General features: G+C 68.4%; 2 protein-coding genes across 2 annotated transcripts; both read left to right on the forward strand.

Annotated features, from left to right (window-relative positions):
* Positions 1-468: 468 nt before the first annotated feature.
* Positions 469-12,704, forward strand: CCDC27 (coiled-coil domain containing 27). Its single transcript, XM_045858731.1, has 14 exons — positions 469-509; positions 709-904; positions 1,321-1,519; positions 2,507-2,617; positions 3,156-3,313; positions 5,734-5,913; positions 7,002-7,097; positions 7,370-7,486; positions 7,610-7,724; positions 7,887-8,017; positions 10,084-10,161; positions 10,343-10,555; positions 11,080-11,184; positions 12,433-12,704. Exons 1-14 carry the CDS (start codon positions 469-471, stop codon positions 12,556-12,558), a joined length of 1,866 nt encoding a protein of 621 aa, XP_045714687.1. The 3' UTR covers positions 12,559-12,704.
* Positions 12,705-13,419: 715 nt separating this feature from the next.
* SMIM1 (small integral membrane protein 1 (Vel blood group)) lies at positions 13,420-18,120 on the forward strand. Its single transcript, XM_045858806.1, has 4 exons — positions 13,420-13,551; positions 13,875-14,023; positions 15,664-15,815; positions 16,055-18,120. Exons 3-4 carry the CDS (start codon positions 15,715-15,717, stop codon positions 16,179-16,181), a joined length of 228 nt encoding a protein of 75 aa, XP_045714762.1. The 5' UTR covers positions 13,420-13,551; positions 13,875-14,023; positions 15,664-15,714; the 3' UTR covers positions 16,182-18,120.
* Positions 18,121-18,262: the final 142 nt, after the last annotated feature.

Genomic DNA, 18,262 nt, shown 5'->3' on the forward strand with positions numbered 1-18,262 from the left:
GCGCTCCAGCCACCCAAGCCACGCTGGCCAGGGCTCAGTTCTACTTTTTTTTTTTTTCAAAGAATTACCTCTGGCTGGCGTAGCTCAGTGGATTGAGTGCGGGCTGCGAACCAAAGCATCGCAGGTTTGATTCTCAGTCAGGACACATGCCTGGGTTGCAGGCCACGGCCCCCAGCAACCACACATGGATGTTTCTCTCTCTCTCTCTCTCCCTCCCTTCCATCTCTAAAAAAATAAATAAATAAAATCTTAAAAAAAAAAGAATTACAATATCAGGTGTTAAGAAATGCTTCTAACTTGTGGGTTTTAACCAGGGCATCTAATTTTCATATCGGAGCCACGGACCCAGTGTCAGGCTTTAAATAAGGTGAAACAGTGTTGATGGAAAAGAAAAAAAACTCGGGAGAACGGCCGCCAGTGCCTCGGGCCGCCTCTCTGTGCCGGGACCGTCCACATCCACGTAGGCAGATGACGCAGATTCTGGGGCTCCTGCCCAGTAGAAAGTTAAGGTGAGACTCAGGAAATTAAGATGAATGTCCTGCTCTGTTTCCATGGAGACATCTGTGATGCCATCCACTCCTCCCTGGATCCCATAGGATGTGGAGCTTGGGAAGCCCGTCCGGACCGGGCCTGGACCAGCGTTCGGCCCACGCTGGGGCCGCATCCCTCCTGACGCCCACGGGAGCCGTCCGCTAACTGGTCTCGCAGGTGGCCAAGCCTGGCCCTCTGCCCTGCCCTCCTGACACTGTCTCTGGGGGCCGGCCGGTCTCCTGCCAGCGTCATGGAGAAGGGACTGATGGCTCTCCGGAGCATGGGCGGCCAAGCCTCGGAATGGAAACTGCAGGCGAAGCAGTACTCGCTCAACAGGCTGGGCCAGGCCGTCAACTCGTACAAGTGGAGGAAGGTACGGGGGGGGGGCGGGGAGGGTTGGGGGGAGGAGCCTTGGAGACACCCTCCCGCCTGAGGAGGGCCCCGGGCCCGGGCCGGGCTGCCCACAGAGCACCCCGAGATGGAGGGAAGGTGCAGTGCTGGCCCCAGCCTTCCGTAGGGGAGTCTCAAAAAGGGGCGGAGGGGGCAGAGGAGAAGGGAGTGTCCAGGGTCCGTGCGTCCGCCATGAGCTGAGGGAAACTGGGGGTCCCCCCGTTCCTGGGAGCTTTCTAAATGGACAGTCACCGGGCTTGGCCGCTGCGGGTCCTAGAGCCGGGTCCGTCCGTGGGGCTGGCAGCAAGCTTGCGGTCTGCAGGGCGAGGGGACAGACCGCTGCCCTGGGCACGCGCGACCAGGCCCTGGCCGTCCCGGTCTCTTTCTCCCTCCGCGCAGAGCGAGGCCCCGCAGGGCGCCTGCCCGGACAGGACCTTCTCGTCGGAGATGGAGGACCTGCGCCGCATGTTCCTCCGGCGCCCGGACTGCCCCCAGTTCTGCTCCCGGGCCACGTCCATGTCCAGTTACGTGAGGGCCGCCCCCGAGGGCCCTCCGAGAAAACGCCCCCCTCCCTGGGGGAGTCGGGACCTTCCTGGAAGTCCGCCCACTTCTGAAATCACGGTGGCCGTCCCTGCACACGGAGTAAGGGGCGGGGGGAAGGGACCGCCCGCCCCCTTTACTGCCCGTTATTGCTCATCTCCCAGCCTCCTGCTCCTCCTGTCTGAGTCACCGGGGTGTCAGTAGGGTTGGGGTGGGAGAGGTGGAGGGGGTGGAAGGTTCTGGAAGCTTCAGGAAAGAGGTCTCTAAGGCCAAACATAACCCGTGACGAACCATCCCCTGTGAGACGCGGAACTGAGGACGTCAGGCGCCCCCGCGGCCCTGCCGGGGGCCTCTGCCACCGCCCGATTGGCCCACGCGCCCTGAGGCCCCCGGGGAGAGGGCGTCGCGGCACAGGGCTCACCGTGTCGTGTCGGAGAGCGCCGGCCGGGCTGGGCGGCACCCCAGGCTCGCCGGCTCCCACACGTGATGCCATCCTGAGTGATGGTGGCGACGCCCTCAGCCAGCGCCTGGGGTCCTCCTGCTCACGGGTCTCTGCCGGGACCCCCACCCACACACATGCAGGCCTGAGCGGTGCCCTGAGGGCCAGGCCCTGGAGAGTGGCCAGCGCTCCAGGACTGTGACCTGTGGGCAGGTCTCGGGGGAGGGTGGAGGGACCACACACTGGGTGCAGGGCCTGGGTCTGCACAGGCTCACAGGGCTCAGCGGCTGGGTGGGGGGGGGGGTAGTGCTTCTGAAAGACTTTGAGGAGGAGCCACTTGTACAGAAGGGGACTTGAGGCCGTCCTTCCTGGGAGGGGACACACTGGTGTGCGGAGATTAATTGCTCCCGGCGTGTTTGGGTGGGCACGCTAGGGACGGGCAGCCGTCACAGCCGAGTTTCCTTCGAGTCCCGGGGCCCCGCCCCACGCAGCCACCGAGAAGAGTCCCCGTTCACCCTGCCCGGCGTCTGAAAAGGAAGACAGCGCCGGCCCCGGAGGTCCTGGGCAGGCCCGACCCGTCACCCGCCGGCACTGTGACACCCGCAGGGTCCGCCTCCATTGTCGCCTTGCCCGGGGTGGTGTGCCCGGGCTCCGAGGCCTGGAAGATGCCCAAGGACTCCCCCTCCAGCCAGCAGGGCCTGGACGCGACGGCGGACGGTGAGGGAGGGCGGGGCCTGCGGGGCCCTACCCCCCAGGGCTTCCTGCTCCCACTCCAGGGACCCTCACTCCCGGGACCCCCTGCCTGGCCCCACGTCCCCCACACAGGGGCCCTAGGATGCATCCCTCCTGGAGCCGAGGGGCCAATAGGCACCATTCCTGCAGACAACCACACTTACTCTCGTTATCGAAACACGAGATCCACACCTGTCCCGAGTGCGAAAAACCCCGGACAAGTGTGCAGGACCACCTGGGCACAGGCAGCGCCAGGACAGCCGTGTCCTGCTGACTCCCGGGCTCTGGGAGCCTGGCCGGGGGCTTCGTGCGTCCCCCAACTTTGTCGGCAGACGCACTGGGCCGGGCGCGGGGGATAGGGGACGGTGTGCCGCCTGGACACGCGGAGTAGCCAGCGGTGGGGGGGGGGGGGCGCCTCGGAGGGGCTCTCGGAGGCAGGCAGGGAGGGGGAGGGTGGGCGTCGTGGGAGACAGCGGCCAGGGCCGCTCAGCGGGGGAGAGCCTGACGCCCCGCTTCTGCGCAGAGTCCCTGCTCCCCGTCAGCAAGAGCGCCTGCGAGTTCGGCTACTTGCGGAAGCAGAGCGCGTCCCCGACGTGGAGCCCGGCCACCAGCGGCCTGGCCCTGGGGCCGAGCTGCCTGCGGAAGCGGGTCCCCTGGTACATCTCCGTCATCCACGAGAAGGTAGCGCCCACCCCGGCCCTGACGCCCCAGCCCCGCGCCCTGCGGGAGGGGCTGCCCTGCGCGGCCCGGGCTCTGTTCTAGAAACTTCTTAGCGGGGCCCGCAGGGTTCCCACGTGCGGTCTTCACTGACCTCGGGCCCCTCCTTTGGCGTCTGCGGGTCAGACGCTTCACAGCCCTTCTGGCGCCTGCCCGCCCTCAGCCCAGACCGTGGCACTGTGAGACTCGGGGACTCGGCCGCCAGCATGCAGCCTGCCCACACACACACACGATCATGACCTTCAGCCGCCTGGGCAGCTCGGGCCGGTCATTCCCCGTGGGAGAGCGTGGTCGCAGAAACAGCGACGACCCGCTCGGGAGGCGGAGATCGGCCCGCGGGTCACGAGGCGGGCTGGCCCCTCTCCATCTTGGGATCCCTTTGACCTCGGTGTCGGGTACCCTGGCCCCGCGGCCAGGAAAAGGTGGGGCGCAGCCCCCTCGCGTCTCTGTCTGTCCGTCTGTCTGTCTGTGAGCGAGTCCGCGTGCGGTTGGAGCGGCCTCTCGGTTACATCCTGAGGAACCCGTCCCCGGGGCAATCCGTATCCGGGGGCATCTTATGGGGTCGGATGTTACAGCCACAAATTCCATTCCTTTTACGATACTCAAGGTTCCTCTTCCCTCTTGCTGCCGTTGGGGTAAGCTCCGCTATTTTAGGAATGTGTCCACCCCAGGTCAGTTTTCACACGGGTTCACCTCGCCCCGGGCAGAACGGGCTCCTGCCTCCCCCACACACACACCTGCAGGAGGCTCGGCCGAAGCCGCCTGTTTCCGGCTCCCGGTGTTGTGGGCTCACGCCCTTCTCTCTTCCTCTCCATCCGTCTTGCTTGGAGTTTACCTCTGTTCGTAGTCCTTTCTTAGAACCGGCTTCTGGTTTCTTTTCTTAAGGCGGTGAAGACTTAATGACAGTGACAACCATGAGTCACTCAAACCGGTGGGTGGCAGGTGGGTCCCCAGGGGACGCTGGCCAGGCCCGAGGGCGTGGGTCCGTGAGCGCTGGTTTCACGTTGATTCCGCACGGGCCACCCCTACCGTTTCTGATGGGTTGCGTCATTTCAGGAGTGTTGACGCCCCTGGACCAGGCCATGCCACTTCAGGGGAAGAGCCGGACGGTGCCCTTAGGGAGAGCCACACCGAAACGGCAACAGGGTGTTCTCGGCAGCGCCAATGTGTTCTGGCTGCAGAGTGGAGCCCCCCGGGGAGTCCCGCCCCGGGGGGTGGGGGCTGCGGGCGGGCTGCCTCCGGAGCTCAGACGGCACCTTGGGGGTCTCCTGCCCTCGGGAGGCTGTCGTTACAGGTGCGCGTGTCTCCCCTGGAGGCAAGGGCGCCACCTGCAGCACGGCACGGGTGTCGTGCCGACTCGGCAGCCCCGGTGGGAGCGAGTACCCTCTTCGCGGCGATCACTGTGTGGGTCGGGGCGCATGCGTGTGTCTGAGTCGCCACAGCCAGGTGAAGGCATGATGCTTGCGTGACGATTGTCGCCTCTATCTGATCGTACAGATAACTCCACGCACCCTTCAGAGGCTCCAGATGTTACAGTGTTGCCGTACGGGCTCTCCCCTCCCCTCTCCCTCTGTGCACCCTGTATCACTCATTCTTGCATGTCTGTGTACCATTGCCTTCCCTCTTTGCTCTTTAAGCTTAATTTGCGGTCTTTTCCTGAATTCTACAGGTGGATACTCACATAATTGTCTTTCATTGTTTTTTTCTAATAGATGCATTTTTAAGGCTATGAATTTGTCCTTAGTCACAGCTTTAGCTGCACCCGCAAATCCCAGTATGTCCGGGTGTCCATCATCGCTCAGTTTACAGCGTTCCCTGACTTCCTTTGCGATTTCTTCTTTGACTTGTAGGCTGTGTGGGAGCCACCACTGAATCTGCAAATGTTGGAGGAATTTCTAGTCATCTCTCTTTCCAGAATTCTATCTGGGACCCTCTGCCTTCTGCCTGAAGAATGCTCTTCAGTTTCTCCAAGTTCAAGTCTGCCAGGGACACATCCTTTCTGCCTCTTGTGTGTCCAACACCCCCCCCCCATCTGCATTGTGTCTCCGAGTCTGAAGAATCCAGGGCAGTGGGATGCTGAGCACAGAAGGCCCAGGGGCCCCCAGAGGGCGTTCCTGGTCAGGCGGGGGCTGCACAGGGGACTGGTGTCCGCAGTCACGGTGGGCAGCCAAGGCGAGGCTGCTGGGGACCTCCCTGGGCAAGGATCTGAGACCTGCCCTAATCGGGGCGTGGCTGTGTTAGGAAGCACCTGTCCTGGGCTCGGGATGTGGGGGCCCCGGACAGCAGGTCTGCTCCTCCTGGCCTGGAGCTGCTGTCCTTGGGGGGGCTGGGGGCGAGGACAAGGGGGCTGTGCGGCACACGGGCTGCCCCCGTTTCCTGCCCAGGACCACTGCCTGTCCGCGCTGGGGGCGGAGGTGCAGCGCCTCTCCGAGCTGGAGGAGCAGGTGCGGCGGAAGGACGAGGAGATCCTGGCGCTGCAGGGGGAGCGGGAGGCCCTGCGGAAGCAGCTGAGAGACCTGCGCAGGAGCAAGGTCTCGGACGTGCCCTCGGGCCAGGCCATAAAGGTGAGCGGAGCGCGGGGGCGCCGGCCAGTGGGGTGCTGCTTCCAGAGCGTCGGAACCTCCCGGTGACCCTCGGGACCCTGGTGCGTGCCCCTGCCCCCGGCACCATCCCGGTGACCCTGCACGGCTGCCAGGCCCTTGGGGGAGCGCGGGCTGGGTCTCAGGGTTCTGCGGCCAGGACCCGAGGCGGGGAGAAGGGAATGATACAGAGAAAGAGCACAGGCCTGGCCCTGGGCGGGTGGAGCGTCGCCCTGCCACGCGGAGGCCGCAGGTTCAATCCCCGGTCAGGGCACATGCGAGAATCAACCAACAGATGCATGAAGAAGTGGAGCACCAATGTTTCTCTCTCCCCCTCTCTCTCTGCCTTCCTTAAGCCAGTAAGTAAACGTTCTTTGAGGAAGAGCCGTAACCGGGACAGCTCGTCCTAGGCTCTGCCGCCAGCTCGCTGTCTCCCCCCCCCCCCCCCGCACAGGCTGCTGCTCTCTCTGGCCTCCTTCCTTTCCTGGAGGAGGAGGGCCAGCTCCTCTGTCATTGGAGGGAAGGCCCCCGCAGGCCGAGCCCCCAGACCTGGCCTGAGTCCCCGAGGGCGGCGACTTGGGGTGGCCTGCCCTGAATGAAGCAAGGTCCAGCCGGGGTGGGGGGCGGGGGGCGGGTGCCCAGTAAGCCGCCCCTGGTCTTTCTAAGGCCTGACCTTTTCGTGCCTGAGGCTACGGCCTGATTTTGTGCTGGGGACACACAGGAGTGTGGGGGGGCGGTGCTTCAGACCATCGCTGAATCCCCCCCGGGGTGTCTCCAAGGGAAACGGCCCAGACGCCGCTGACGGGGCGTGTCCGGTGGGCGGGGCCGCAGGAGTCCGGTGGCCGGACGCTGTCCCGCCTCCGAGGGCTGTGGGTTGGGCGTGAGGGGAGAGGAGCGGGGCAGGGACGTACCTGCGAGGTGGGCGTGTCCGAGGCTGGACCTCAACGACAGCCTCCGGATGCGGAGCCGCTTCAGGCCCCTGCCCCCCTCCCGGGAGGACGGGTGTGCAGGCGTGTGCCCTGGAGAGCCCGGGGAGCCGAGTGGAACCCTGAGGCCCGCACGGGCTCTTGCAGGAGCGGCCCTCCGAGCCCCTGATGAAGCTGTCGGACCGGCAGAGTTTCCTGCAAACGTGCATCAGGGACGAGGAGGAGCTGCGGCACTGGAGGCAGGTACGGCCGGCCCCTCGCCCAGGGGGCCTCGGGCTCCCGCCTGCACCCCCCCCCCCCAGGTGCGGCCCTCGGCCACCCTGCCCGCCCTGTGAGGGAGCCAGTGAGGGTGTGGGCGCCGCTCCCCCTGGAGAAGCGTCTCCAGCCCCTGCCCTGGGTGCTGGTCCCTCGCAGCCCCCACCGGATGGAGCTTCCGCGTGTGGGCTGGGGAGGGAGCGCCCTGACCCCGCACTGCCCTGGGGCACCCACAGCCCTGCGTCCCCTCCCACCCCCAGATGCAGGAGGAGTATGTCATGGGGCACAGAACCAGGGACCTGGAGGCCCTCGGCGAGGAGGAACAGGGCCTGGAAGGGGAGGCCGAGAGGCTGGAGGACCAGGGGGCCCAGAAGGAGGCCGAGCCTGAGGAGGGGGGTGAGGAGGAGGAGGAGCAGAGGGTGGAGCTGGAGCTGGAGCTGCCCGAGGAGCAGGAGGCGGAGGGCAGGGCGGGCGGCCGCAGGCCGGCCTGCTTCCCCGAGGACGACTTCGACTTCGAGGAGGAGCTGATGGCCCAGCTGCAGGAGTGCGAGCAGCTGATCCAGGAGTTCCAGTTCGAGCTGGAGATCGCCAGGACCAGACTCTCCCTGGCCACAGGCAGGAGGCGGAGGGGGGACCGGCCCCCCACCCCCTTGGGCCGGGCCGCGGCGGGATGTCCGGCCCTGCCCCGGTGCAGGCTGGGGGGTGGGAGTCAGAGCCCCCAGCTGCTCCAGGTGACCCCAGGCCCCCTGGCCCCGCCCCCTCCCCGCCGCCCACCAGGGGCCTGCATCTCTCTACAACGACAAGTGGACCACCAAGAGGCCGAGCTGCAGAAGGCCAACACGGAGAACCAGCTGTTGCAGAAGGAGCTTCGGGAGCGGAAGCGGCAGCTACAGGCCATGACCGACAAGGTGGCCGCGTCCGTGCCCCCGGGGGCCCCCCCAGCAGCTCCGGGCCGGCGCCGGCTGTCCCATCCCGCCGCCGGAGATGCCGAACTCGGGGAGCAGGCGTGACTCGCCCGAGGTTGCACGCGGATGGCGGCGGGGCGCACTGCCCAGCGGCCTCCCCATGGCCTCCCTGCCTCCCGGGCCTCTGGCCACTCCCTGGGCGCCTGCGGGCCCGCAGCCCCACCCACGCCTAGGGAGGTCGCCGCTCGGCCGAGCCCACTCCGCGGGGGTCTCGGCCTGTCTCTTTGCAAGGGTTTCCCACCCGCGTGCGCAGCTTGAAGAGCCAAAGACCCCCAGTCTCCTTGTTGGAATAGGAGGGAACTGTCCTCCTCCCCGCATTGGTCCCTCCCCAAGGCGACCTGTTCTCTGGGAGTCCCCCGCCCCTCCCCTCAGTGTCGCTGAGTGGGCCCTGCGCTTGCTCACACCTGGGGCCGTTGTTGGGGGCACGCTCGGAACCGGAACCAGAACCGGAACCGGTGTGTGAGACGTTGCCGTTCGTAAACCACGTGTTAGAGCTTCTGCGCCCCCATCTCCCTCTTTCTGGGTCCACACTCGTGTTCTCTGGGGTGCGCCCTCGGGTGTTTTCTGAGGGAAGGTTTTGTGAGTGGGGGTGGGTCTGGGGGCCGCCGTGTGTCTCCAGCGTCTGTGCTCCGTGCCGTAGCGGTGCGGTTGGAGGCAGCACTACGGCCTGGAAGGTGTTCCCACACCAGGGGTGGCGTCCCTGCGCCCCGTGTCCCCAAGTCCGGGGCGGCTGGTGGGAAGCCCAAGGTCACCCTAATTCCTGTGCCTCCCCACGACTTCTTGGTGGTGGCCGCTTCCCCGCCGGAAGGGCGCGGGATCCCGGTTTGCCCCAGCTGTTCGGAAACCTCACGAAGGTGGGCCTTACTGAGCGTGCACTCCCACTGTGCGGGGCCCCCGGGGGCCAGCCGGGAACCCCGTCCCTCTGTTCGGTGGTTCTGGGGTTTTTCTCCATTCGAGCTGCCTTTCCTCTCCTCTCTGGCCGCCCCCCACGCCCCGCCGGCCGGCCCCCCCTCCACTCAGGGCCAGGGAATCCCCCCACCTGGGGCTGTTTTTCCTTCTGGCATCTCACACCCTTGCCCACCAGTTTAGGAGACCCCCGTGACTGACCCACAGCCCCCTCCCAAGTTTGGCGTTTGTGATAACATTTGCGATGTCCGAGGTCTCTCTCTTTCTCCCTGAATGCTCCTTTTTTGCCTCTTTTTCCTGGAAGCCCAGCCTCTGTTGCCCCATTAGAGCATCTTCTCTTGCCCCCCCCACCCCTGGTGTCCGTGGTCGTCCTTGGTTTTAACCCCTCACGGCGTCCCTGTGTCCTGTGAGTCCCCTTTCCCGGCTTGTTGGGGTCTGTCGTTCACGGGGGGACTCGGCTCCCACGCCAGGGCCCCTGGTGGCCACGCTGTGCCGTGCTCTGTGCCGCGGGGGTGCGTGTGGGCATTCCAACCGGGAGTTCTGACGTGGAACTCATGGGCCTTTCTCCTGGTGGGTCAGATTCCCCTGGATCGGGGGAACTGGGAGTTCCATTTCTGGCCCGGATGGGCGGGCCTCGCTGCCCCTGCGCCCTGGGCCCCTGGTGGGGAAGGAGGGTGTGGCTTTCACCTTCAGCACCCACACCCCCCACCTGGAGTCTGGGGTCTCCCAGGTCAGACGCCCCCCTGGGCGCCCAGTGGGAAAGGGGCGGGCTTCCGGCAGCTCAGCTGGGGGGATGCGTCCAACACTTCATCCCTCCCGGCTCCTCCTTTTAGCCTCTGGGTCCAGTTGGGAGGGTCTTGGGGGCGGAGGTGGGGCACTGCTGGTCCTCAGCCCTCCTCCGTGCTGCTGTCAGCTGCTGTCGCAGGGCCCCGAGGCCTGGGGTCTGCTCTCCAGCGCCCCGTGTCTCGGTGCTTCCCCTCCTCGTCCGCTACCGCCCTCACCAGAAGCACGCCCCAGGGAGGGAGTGGGCAGACCCGGGTGTCCATGCCCCTCTGGGCCCCCGCCTGGCGCCCCCTGAGCCACCCCGCCTGTCTTCCCTGCAGTTCTCCAACCTCCGGGAGGAGAAGAAGTGGGAGGAGGTGAAGGGACTCGGCGAGAAGGACAACCTGGTCCTCCGGCAGGTGCCCGCGGCCGGCCCGGGCCGCGTCCCGGGGGGGGGGGGCCCGCCTGTGTCAGGCAGCACCCCACCGTCACCGGGTTCCGATGTGACTTGGGGAACTCGGAGAGAGGTGGCCGTCCCTGGGGGGGAGGCGGGGCCGGCACAGGTGGGCCCACGCCTCCGCGCCCCCGCCCCGTCCCCAGCAAGTGTGGGAGCTGGAGCGGGAACTGGCGAACCGCGAACGTGTCCTCGCCGAGCTGGACGCCAGGGTCGGCCAGCTGCAGGCCCAGGCCGCCCAGAGCCAGAAGCAGCAGCAGGGCTGGCAGCAGCTGCAGGAGGCGACGCGGGACAGGATGGAGGCCGTGCAGCAGGCTGAGCAGCAGACGCGCGTGGCCCTGGAGAGCGCCCAGTCCCGGGTCCGCACCCCCCTGCCCTCCCCTCCCCCGCTCCCCCAGGGCCCGCCCGCCTTGAGTTCAGTGGGGCTCGGGGTGGGGGCGGGGTGGAAGGGGGGCACCAGGAGTTTCCTTAGCAGCCCACCTCGAGGGCTGGCCCAGCTCGGCCGGGCCAGGGCGGGTCTTCCTGGGACGGGACGGCGCCCACAGCCCCCGTGGGGAAGGGAGGGTGACCCGGGGTCGCTCCGAGTCTTCACGTGTTGTTTTTAAAAAACCACGTTCAAGTGTTGCCTTTTCACTCAAACGATTTGGTGAGGCAGAAAGCTCTTCATGGTGGGCACCCCCACCCCCCGGCCCCGTCCAGCTTTTGGGCGGATAGTGACCCTCTCTCTGCCTCCATCCCCGGTCCCCAAAGCCGGGAGGTGAGGTGGAGGCCACTTCCTACCTCCGGTGAGCCCCGGGCCGGCGGCGGGCAGGCACCTCCGCTGCAAGGGGCTGCAGCCCCCGCCTTCCCACCAAGGCCGCGCCGGTGTCTGCGCCCCCTGCAGCTGGAGCGGCTGAGAAACAAGATCATCCAGGCCGCCTTCGGCGCCTTGGGGACCAAGTCCTTGACCACCGAGATCTCCGACAACGACATCCTGGAAGCCTTGCAGGTCCGGCCGGGACGCGCCTCCCCGGGGCCCCGGGTCTCCGGCCACACGCATCTGCAGCCCGGGACCGAGCGAGAGGCCTGGGTTGGGACTGGGGCGTCCCTGCGGGCCCTAGCTGTGTCACTGCTCTGTGACTCTGGGACTGTCCTCTCTCTGCTCAGGCAGAGGGGACCAGACCCCCCTCTCCCCACGGGGCGGGGGCGTCACAGGGCTGGGGAGGCCAGGCTGCTCTCGGCACCAAGTGACCGAGTGACCCACGGGGGAGGCAGACCCTCCGAGGGCCGCTGGGGAGGGGCCGTGCTGCAGGGTCCTGGAGCCGGAGCCCGCCCCCAGCTCGGCCCAGCTCGGCCCTCCCGTGGATGCTTCTCAGCACCTGCTGGGCCGGGACCCTGGCACTGAGCCCCTTCTGTGGCTGCAGCCATGCCTGCCCCTCACCGGCCCCAAGCAGAGGGCTCAGAGGGCAGGGGGTGGGGTCTTGTCGGGGAGACACTGTGGGCCAGTCACTCGCTGTGCTGGGCCCCAGGGCGCCCTCCACACAGGGAGGCAGCGTGCCCGCCCCCAGGCTGCCCCGGGAGATAGGGCGGCTGGGCCAGTGCTCTGGGGGGCGAGCACCCGGCTGACGCAGGCTCTGGGAGGGCCTGTGCCGTGTCACCGGGGGCCGTTGTGCCCCCGGCCTTCTCTGAAGGCTTGGTCCTGCGACCCCAGCGGGGCCCACGGCCTTGAGAGCCCCCGTTTCCCCAATCCCTGGCCCCCCCCTTCCTCTGGGCCCTGGGTGGGCCCTGCCTGTGTTGCTCCTGGGGGGCAGCAGTGTCCGCAGAGGAGAGGTGGACCCCTGTCCGGGCCTGGCTGGGCCTGGCTAAGGGAGGGGCGGAGGAGAGGGAGAGAAGAGGCAGCGAGAAGGTGGGAGGGGGCTGGGTGGAGGGGAGGCGTCACCAGCACCGCTGGGGCGCCAGGAAGGAGACTTGGGGACACGGTGACACAGCCTCTGGGTGTGGGATGGACCTGGAGGGACAGACCCGAGGCCTGGAGGCCCCTCTGACTCACAGTGGACACAGAGACAGCTTCAGGCTGAGCTACCCTGGAGCCCGCTGCTGGGGAGGGGTGGGTGGGCTCAGCGCAGAAACAGGCCAACGCTACAGACCCTAGTGCGCCCCCCCCAGAGCCCGTTGTAAATATCCCCCCTCCCCACCTCTGGTGCGGGGGGTCTGGCGGGGCCAGTGTGGCCGGACGCAGGGCTCTCTTCCTCCGCAGAAGCTGGTCTTGGAGAGGGCGGAGTACTACAGCCAGCTGAAGCAGAGGGGGTTCAAGGGGCCCGGCCCGCCGCAGTCCGAGCTGACCTCGCAGGGCAAGTCCAAGAAGCTGGCCTCCTCCAAGTAGGCTGGCACGCCGCCCACGGGCCAGCCCTGAGCTCTGAGTCCCAATTAAACCCTGTCGTTGGCCTCGGCGGTCACCTCCTCCCCCAGGGGACTCACTCACACCGGGCTGGGGCCGGCATGGGCTACATCCACACCCCCCTTTCCAAAAGTCGCTCTTTGGGGCCAGCACCACCGGCTCCATCCTGGGGGGACCTCACATGGAACACGGTCCCCCCCACCTCACTCACGGACCCCACGCGCGTCCTTCCTCCCCTGCTGTGCCCCTCTGAAGGCCCTGCCCCCCAGGGCCCCCTGCCGGGACCCCTGGTGCCACCGCGTCGGAGGGAGGCGGGTGGGAGTGGGCTCCGCTGTCCGCCCAGGGCTCCGACAGAGCCCGGGGAGGGCAGGCAGCCTGGTGTGATGCTCACCCGGGGTCTAGGCCCAGGAGTGCGGGCTGCGCGCGGCGGCCGGGGACATCTCTCTCCGCTCGGCGCCCGGCCAGCCTGCCGGCCTTCCTTATGCGCGGGCAGCACCCGTGCGGAGTTCTGCTGCCGCGGCCTCCGGCCCCTCGCAGCCAGGAACCGGGATGGCCGCCCAAGCCACGCAGGCCGCCGGGCGCGCCAGCCCAGCTCCTGGTCTTTCCGCTCAAACTCAGGATCCCCGGAGGCTCCCGGAGCCCTGCTCGGAGCTCGCGCCCGTCCTGGCGGGGTCGGGGAGGGCTGGGCCCCAGCACGGGGCTGCGACAGCCCGGAGGGGGCCCGAAGATCCGCCACGTCTGGGCCCTGAGGAGCCCCGCGCAGCTGCCCTGGCCGGAGCCCGCCCGCAGCCCGGGGCCGCGCGCCCCGCCCCCCGCCCCGCCCCCCGCAGGGCCCCTGCCCCCGGGCCCGTTTCAGGCCAGGACCTCCCCCGCTGGCTCTACACTCCGGACCGGCCTCGCCCCTCCCCAGTCCCGCTCTCCTCTCGGAAGTCTCCAGCCTCCCGGGCTCCGCTCCGCGCGACCCTCCGCGACGGACAGGTCTGTGCCAGGGGAGACGCAAGGTCGGGGTACAGCCGCCTCGCACGTCCGGGGGCTCGGGGCGTTGGAGCGGGTAGGGGTGGTGTTGGCTGCTACGGCCTCCCGGACTGCGATCCGCCTGCCCGGGACCGCGGGATTGGCGGGGTGGGGGTGGGGGTGGGGCATGGGGGCAGTCGGCTGTCCCACCCAACAGATCCCTGGGCCTGACGCACAGGAGGCGACCAGACGCCAGCCACTCCGAGACACCCCAGGGCCGTTTCCCTCCGCGCCCCCGCCCCGCGGGGCCGCTTCGCTTCACCCTTTTTTCTTTTCTGTCGTTGGAGGTCGGACCATCGGACCGTCGCTGGCACCTCGGACTCTGAGCTGCAGGCGGAACGGAGGTGAAACCCGCCCGCTGGCCGGCCCCGCCACGACCTCCTGCCTGGGCCCCAGAAGCTCCGCCAGCCCGTCTCCCGGCCAGGACTCCCCCTCTGTGAGTTGCGGGCTCCTCGGAGGTGCTTTGGGGTGACGGAGTCCGAGGCCCGTGGAGCCCCTGTCCTCACAGGCTCCCAGGAAGCGGTGGTGTCCTGGAGGCTCCTGGGGCTTGGCAGGCGTCGCTGCCACGCGGCACAGCCCCGGGCTGCTGGGACACAGGGTGGCCATTGTGCCGCGGTCCGGGGTTGGACGGACGGTCCCTGAGCCAGTGGAGCTGTCAGGAGCTCAGCTCCGGGCACGTCACCAGCTCCCTGTGGCCGTGTCCACCCGGGAGAACCGTAGAGCCGCACCCGCACCGGTTCGGAACAAGTCTCCTCGCAAATGGTCAGGACCGCTGTCCCGGGCTGGGCCAGACTGGGGCTGACCCTCCTCACACTGAGAAGCCTGCGGCAGGGCAGCTGGTGTGCACTCAGGGGCACAGCACCATCGGGCTGGCGTTGCAGGGCAGTCTGGTGACAAGGCAGCTGCTGCAGCTCCGGCCATCACATCAAAACATCGAGGCAGGAAGGATGGGGGTGGCTGCTGTTTCCCTTCTGAAAGTAGAAGCCTCCTCACCCCCAGTGCACCCTCCACGTACCCCCCAGCGCCCTGCCCGCCGCTGGGCAGCACGGGAAAGCAGGGGCCAGGGCTTAGGCTTGTGTCAGCCTGTGGCTGCCGCTTGGGCTGGCACTTGGATTCCTGGGATGGGACAGCTTCTGAGGGGGTGGGTGCGGGGGAGGGAGTGAGCAGCGCTGGCCGGGGCCCCTCTCCTGGGTGCACCCCGGGAAAGGGGAGCCCACACTGCCCCAGCGCGGGCTCCCTCAGGCCCGGCACTGTTCTGAGTGGCTGCCAGGGAGCCAGGGCCCCACTGGAAGGACAGGCTCTGTGGCCTGGAGGCGGGTTCCCTTCCTTCCCCCCTCCCCTCCCCCCAGACCGGGACAGGGCGCCCCGGGAGGCCTGGCAGGGGCTGAGGACAGCGGGGCTGTGACTTCATGGGCTGGCTTCCTGCCGCCCGGGGCCCTCTGTGTTCCTGTGCCCCCGTGTCCGAGATGACCCAGGGCTGTGGAGGGCAGGTTTCCGAGGCTGGCGGTGGCTGGCCGAGCCTCTGCGCCTGGAAGTTAGGGGCCTGCCGCCACCTGCCCCCCTCGCCCCAGAGCCTCCGAAGACCCAGCTGCCCAGCCCCCAGCCCCGGCTTCTTCCCCGCCAGGTGGTGGGGCAGGGACTAGACTGCTGCAGGCCGGAGGACCCTGCACGGGGTGGGGGCTGGGGGGGGCCAGGCCTCCTCCCCCAGACAGGCTGCCCCAGCTCCCAGCCCCCCCTTCCCAGTCCTTCCCACCCTCCCGGGCCCACCCCCGCCCCAGGGCCTTATCTGCCCAGAGTGGGCAGAGGGAGGGGTTATCGGCCCAGCCAGCCCAGCCCGCCGGGAGGCCCCGGGGCCACTTGCATTCCTGAGCAGGGTTCTCGGACTCTCAGCCTCCGGGGGGTTGGAATTCCCACTCTGACCCCTCCCATGGTGACTCTGGTGCCTGGTCCCGTCACCTCCTTGGGAAGGTGGAGGGCGTGGGCCAAGGGGCCAGCCCACCTTACTGCCTCTCTGCCCTACCCAGCGGCGGGGGGCGCTCACACTCAAAGCACCCCCCACTCCCGCTGTCCTCCCAGAGCCCGGCCGCCGCGAGGCCCCGCCCAGCGGAGGCCCCGCCCCCAGCCAGCATGCAGCCGCAGGACCTCAGTGTGCAGTACAGCAGGTGGGAGGAAGTCAGCGTGGGGGCTGCGTCCGGCGCCGGCACGGAGGAGGCCTCCAGCTGGGAGGGGTGAGCAGCCCACCTGGGCCACTGGGCGCCCCCCTGCAGCCTCCGCCCCTGCTGACTGGGTGCCCGCCCCCTCGAACCTGGTCTGCCTGGTCTGCCCAGCTCCCTCTCGGCTCCCAAGTGCAGCAGAGCCCCCCCCCCCGCCCCCCCTCCTTCCGGGTCCACCTGCCCCGGCAGCACCTCCCCTTGTCACGGGGCTCAGGGCCCTCCCGGGGCTCACGGGCTGGCCCTTCTCCCCCTAGGCTGTCCCCGAAGCTGTGCTCGCGCAAGCTGGGTGTCGCCATGAAGGTGCTGGGAGGAGTGGCCCTCTTCTGGGTCGTCTTCATCCTGGGCTACGTCGCTGGCTACTTCATACACAAGTGCAAATGAGCGCTGGGCACGGGCTGGAGGGACGTGGGTGTCTGGGAGCCCCTTTGTACACCCTCCCCCTTATACACAGCCCCTCCCCAGTCCCAGGGCGCAGGGGCACACCCAGCGTGCAGGACACGCACAGGCACCTGTGTGCACACCGTCACAGGCCCCTCCTCGGGTGCACCCGCAGGGATGCCTGTGTGCGAGGACACTTGCCCGTGGCCAGCACAGGCACACCTAGCCTGGGGTGCCCGCGGCCTGGAGCCCTGGGACCAGCCTGAGCTGGGGCTGCCGGCCAGGGCCCCTGGGACTGGGTGGCTGAGGTCCCCCTTGGCAGGGCCGGGGCGTGGCTCCCCCGGGGTGCGTCCAGCGCCGGCACGGAGGAGTCCTTCCTGGGCGGGCGTGGTGCGGAGCTGTGTCGCCCTGGGCAGGCCCCTGCCCTCTCTGGCCTGGCGACTCCCGTGTGCAAGGACGGCTCTGGGAAGAGCCCTGTGTGACCCTCCGCCCTCCCTCTCAGGGACCCCATCCCCAGCCCCCTTCCTGGGCCGTGCACAGCCCAGGGACGCCCAAGGAGAGTGGTGCACGCCTGGGAGCGGTCATTAAATGTCTGTTGAACGAACATGGATGACGGCCTCTCCCGTGGGTCCCCCAGGCCAGGCATGGCTCGGGCGCTCAGAGAGGCCAGCCAGAGGGCGCTGGACAGCTGCCAGGAGGCCGGAGGGAAGGGCCCGCCTCTCTCGCTTGGCCTTGGAAGGGCCCCTCCTGGTGGCACCCGGGGGCCAGGATGTGGCCGGACCTGTTCCTGCCTCGTCTGATTGAGCACACAGAGCCCTGCGGCCCCGCCCCCTCCCGGCCCTTGACCCCTGCAGACCCGTGTCTCCAGCCCTGCAGGCCCTGCCCCAGACACCTGAGGATTCAGGGTGGGGAGGAGGGGCAGTCACTGTCCTGGTGGGCCCCAGGTCAAGACCCAGGTGTCATGCCATGCTGGTGGAGGTGGGCAGGGAGCAGAGACCCCATAGGACCGGCCTGCGGGCGTGCCTGGGCCTGGAGGACATCAGGTGAGGGAGGCCAAGCCGCCCGGTGACCTCTGGCTCTGACCCCCGAGGAGGGAGGCCAGCCGCAGGTGGGGTCTGACCCAGCCAGCTCTAGTCCTGGGTCTCAGTACCTGCCTCCAAGGGGACCCTGCCCCCACCCTCTGGCCGTCTGGGGAGGGAGGGGTGTAGCTGGGCCACCCCCACCAGCCTCACCCTGCCAGAGGCCCTCCCAGGACAGGCCCTGTGCGGTGGCTGGCAGGGGCCACACGGCCTCCGTGGGATCTAAGCAGTGGGCAGCCCGCTCCAGGTACAGGGCCCGGGCCGGGAGCTGGATGGGACGGGTGTCTGGGGAGCGGAGGCCTGGTCACCCCTGCCCACTGCTCCTGCCTGAGCACTCGGCTGCCCTGCGGGCTCCGAGGCCGAGATTCCCACACAGCTGCTGAGCGCAGCTGGGCCAACCCCAGGTCAGAATTGACTGGCCTAGGGCAACGCAGCCCGAGGGTGGATGGGGTGGGCGGGTCAGAGGGGCCAGCAGGTGTGGTCCTTGGGTAAGGCCCGGAGCTGGGGGCTGCCCCTGAGGCCTCTGCAGCTCGGCCCGGCGGTCCAATGTGGCCTGGAGACACGAGGGTCCTTGTGAGAGCCGCCTCCCTGGAGCCACCGCTGATGTTGGAGGCCAACCCTGTGCCCCCCACGGCCTGTCTAGTGTCAGGATGGAGGCCAAGGGCAACCTGGCGGGTGTGTAGCGCCCCCTTCCTGTGGGCTGTCGGCACCCCGACCCTGTCTGCTGGGGGAGCTAGGGGACCAAGGGCACATGCAGCCTCTGAGAGGTACAGCCCTTGGGTCCCCAGCGGCACCCAAGTGGCTCAGCCCCATGGTCCCCAGGGCCCTGTGCTGGGCACAGTCCTTAGGGCCCTGAGGAGACTGGCCCCCCTGACGTGGAAGGCGTGAGAAAGGGTGGGGTGTGGGGCGTGGGGGCGGCCGCAGGCGTTCAGTGAGCAGGTCCTGGGTCTGCTTCCTCCCGGACATCCCCGCTCCCCGTGCCCCCCCCGGAGAAACCCAGGGAGC

Source organism: Phyllostomus hastatus, unplaced genomic scaffold (assembly GCF_019186645.2).
Source record: "Phyllostomus hastatus isolate PE091 unplaced genomic scaffold, TTU_PhHast_1.1 phas_scaffold_182, whole genome shotgun sequence".
Taxonomy (NCBI): domain Eukaryota; kingdom Metazoa; phylum Chordata; class Mammalia; order Chiroptera; family Phyllostomidae; genus Phyllostomus; species Phyllostomus hastatus.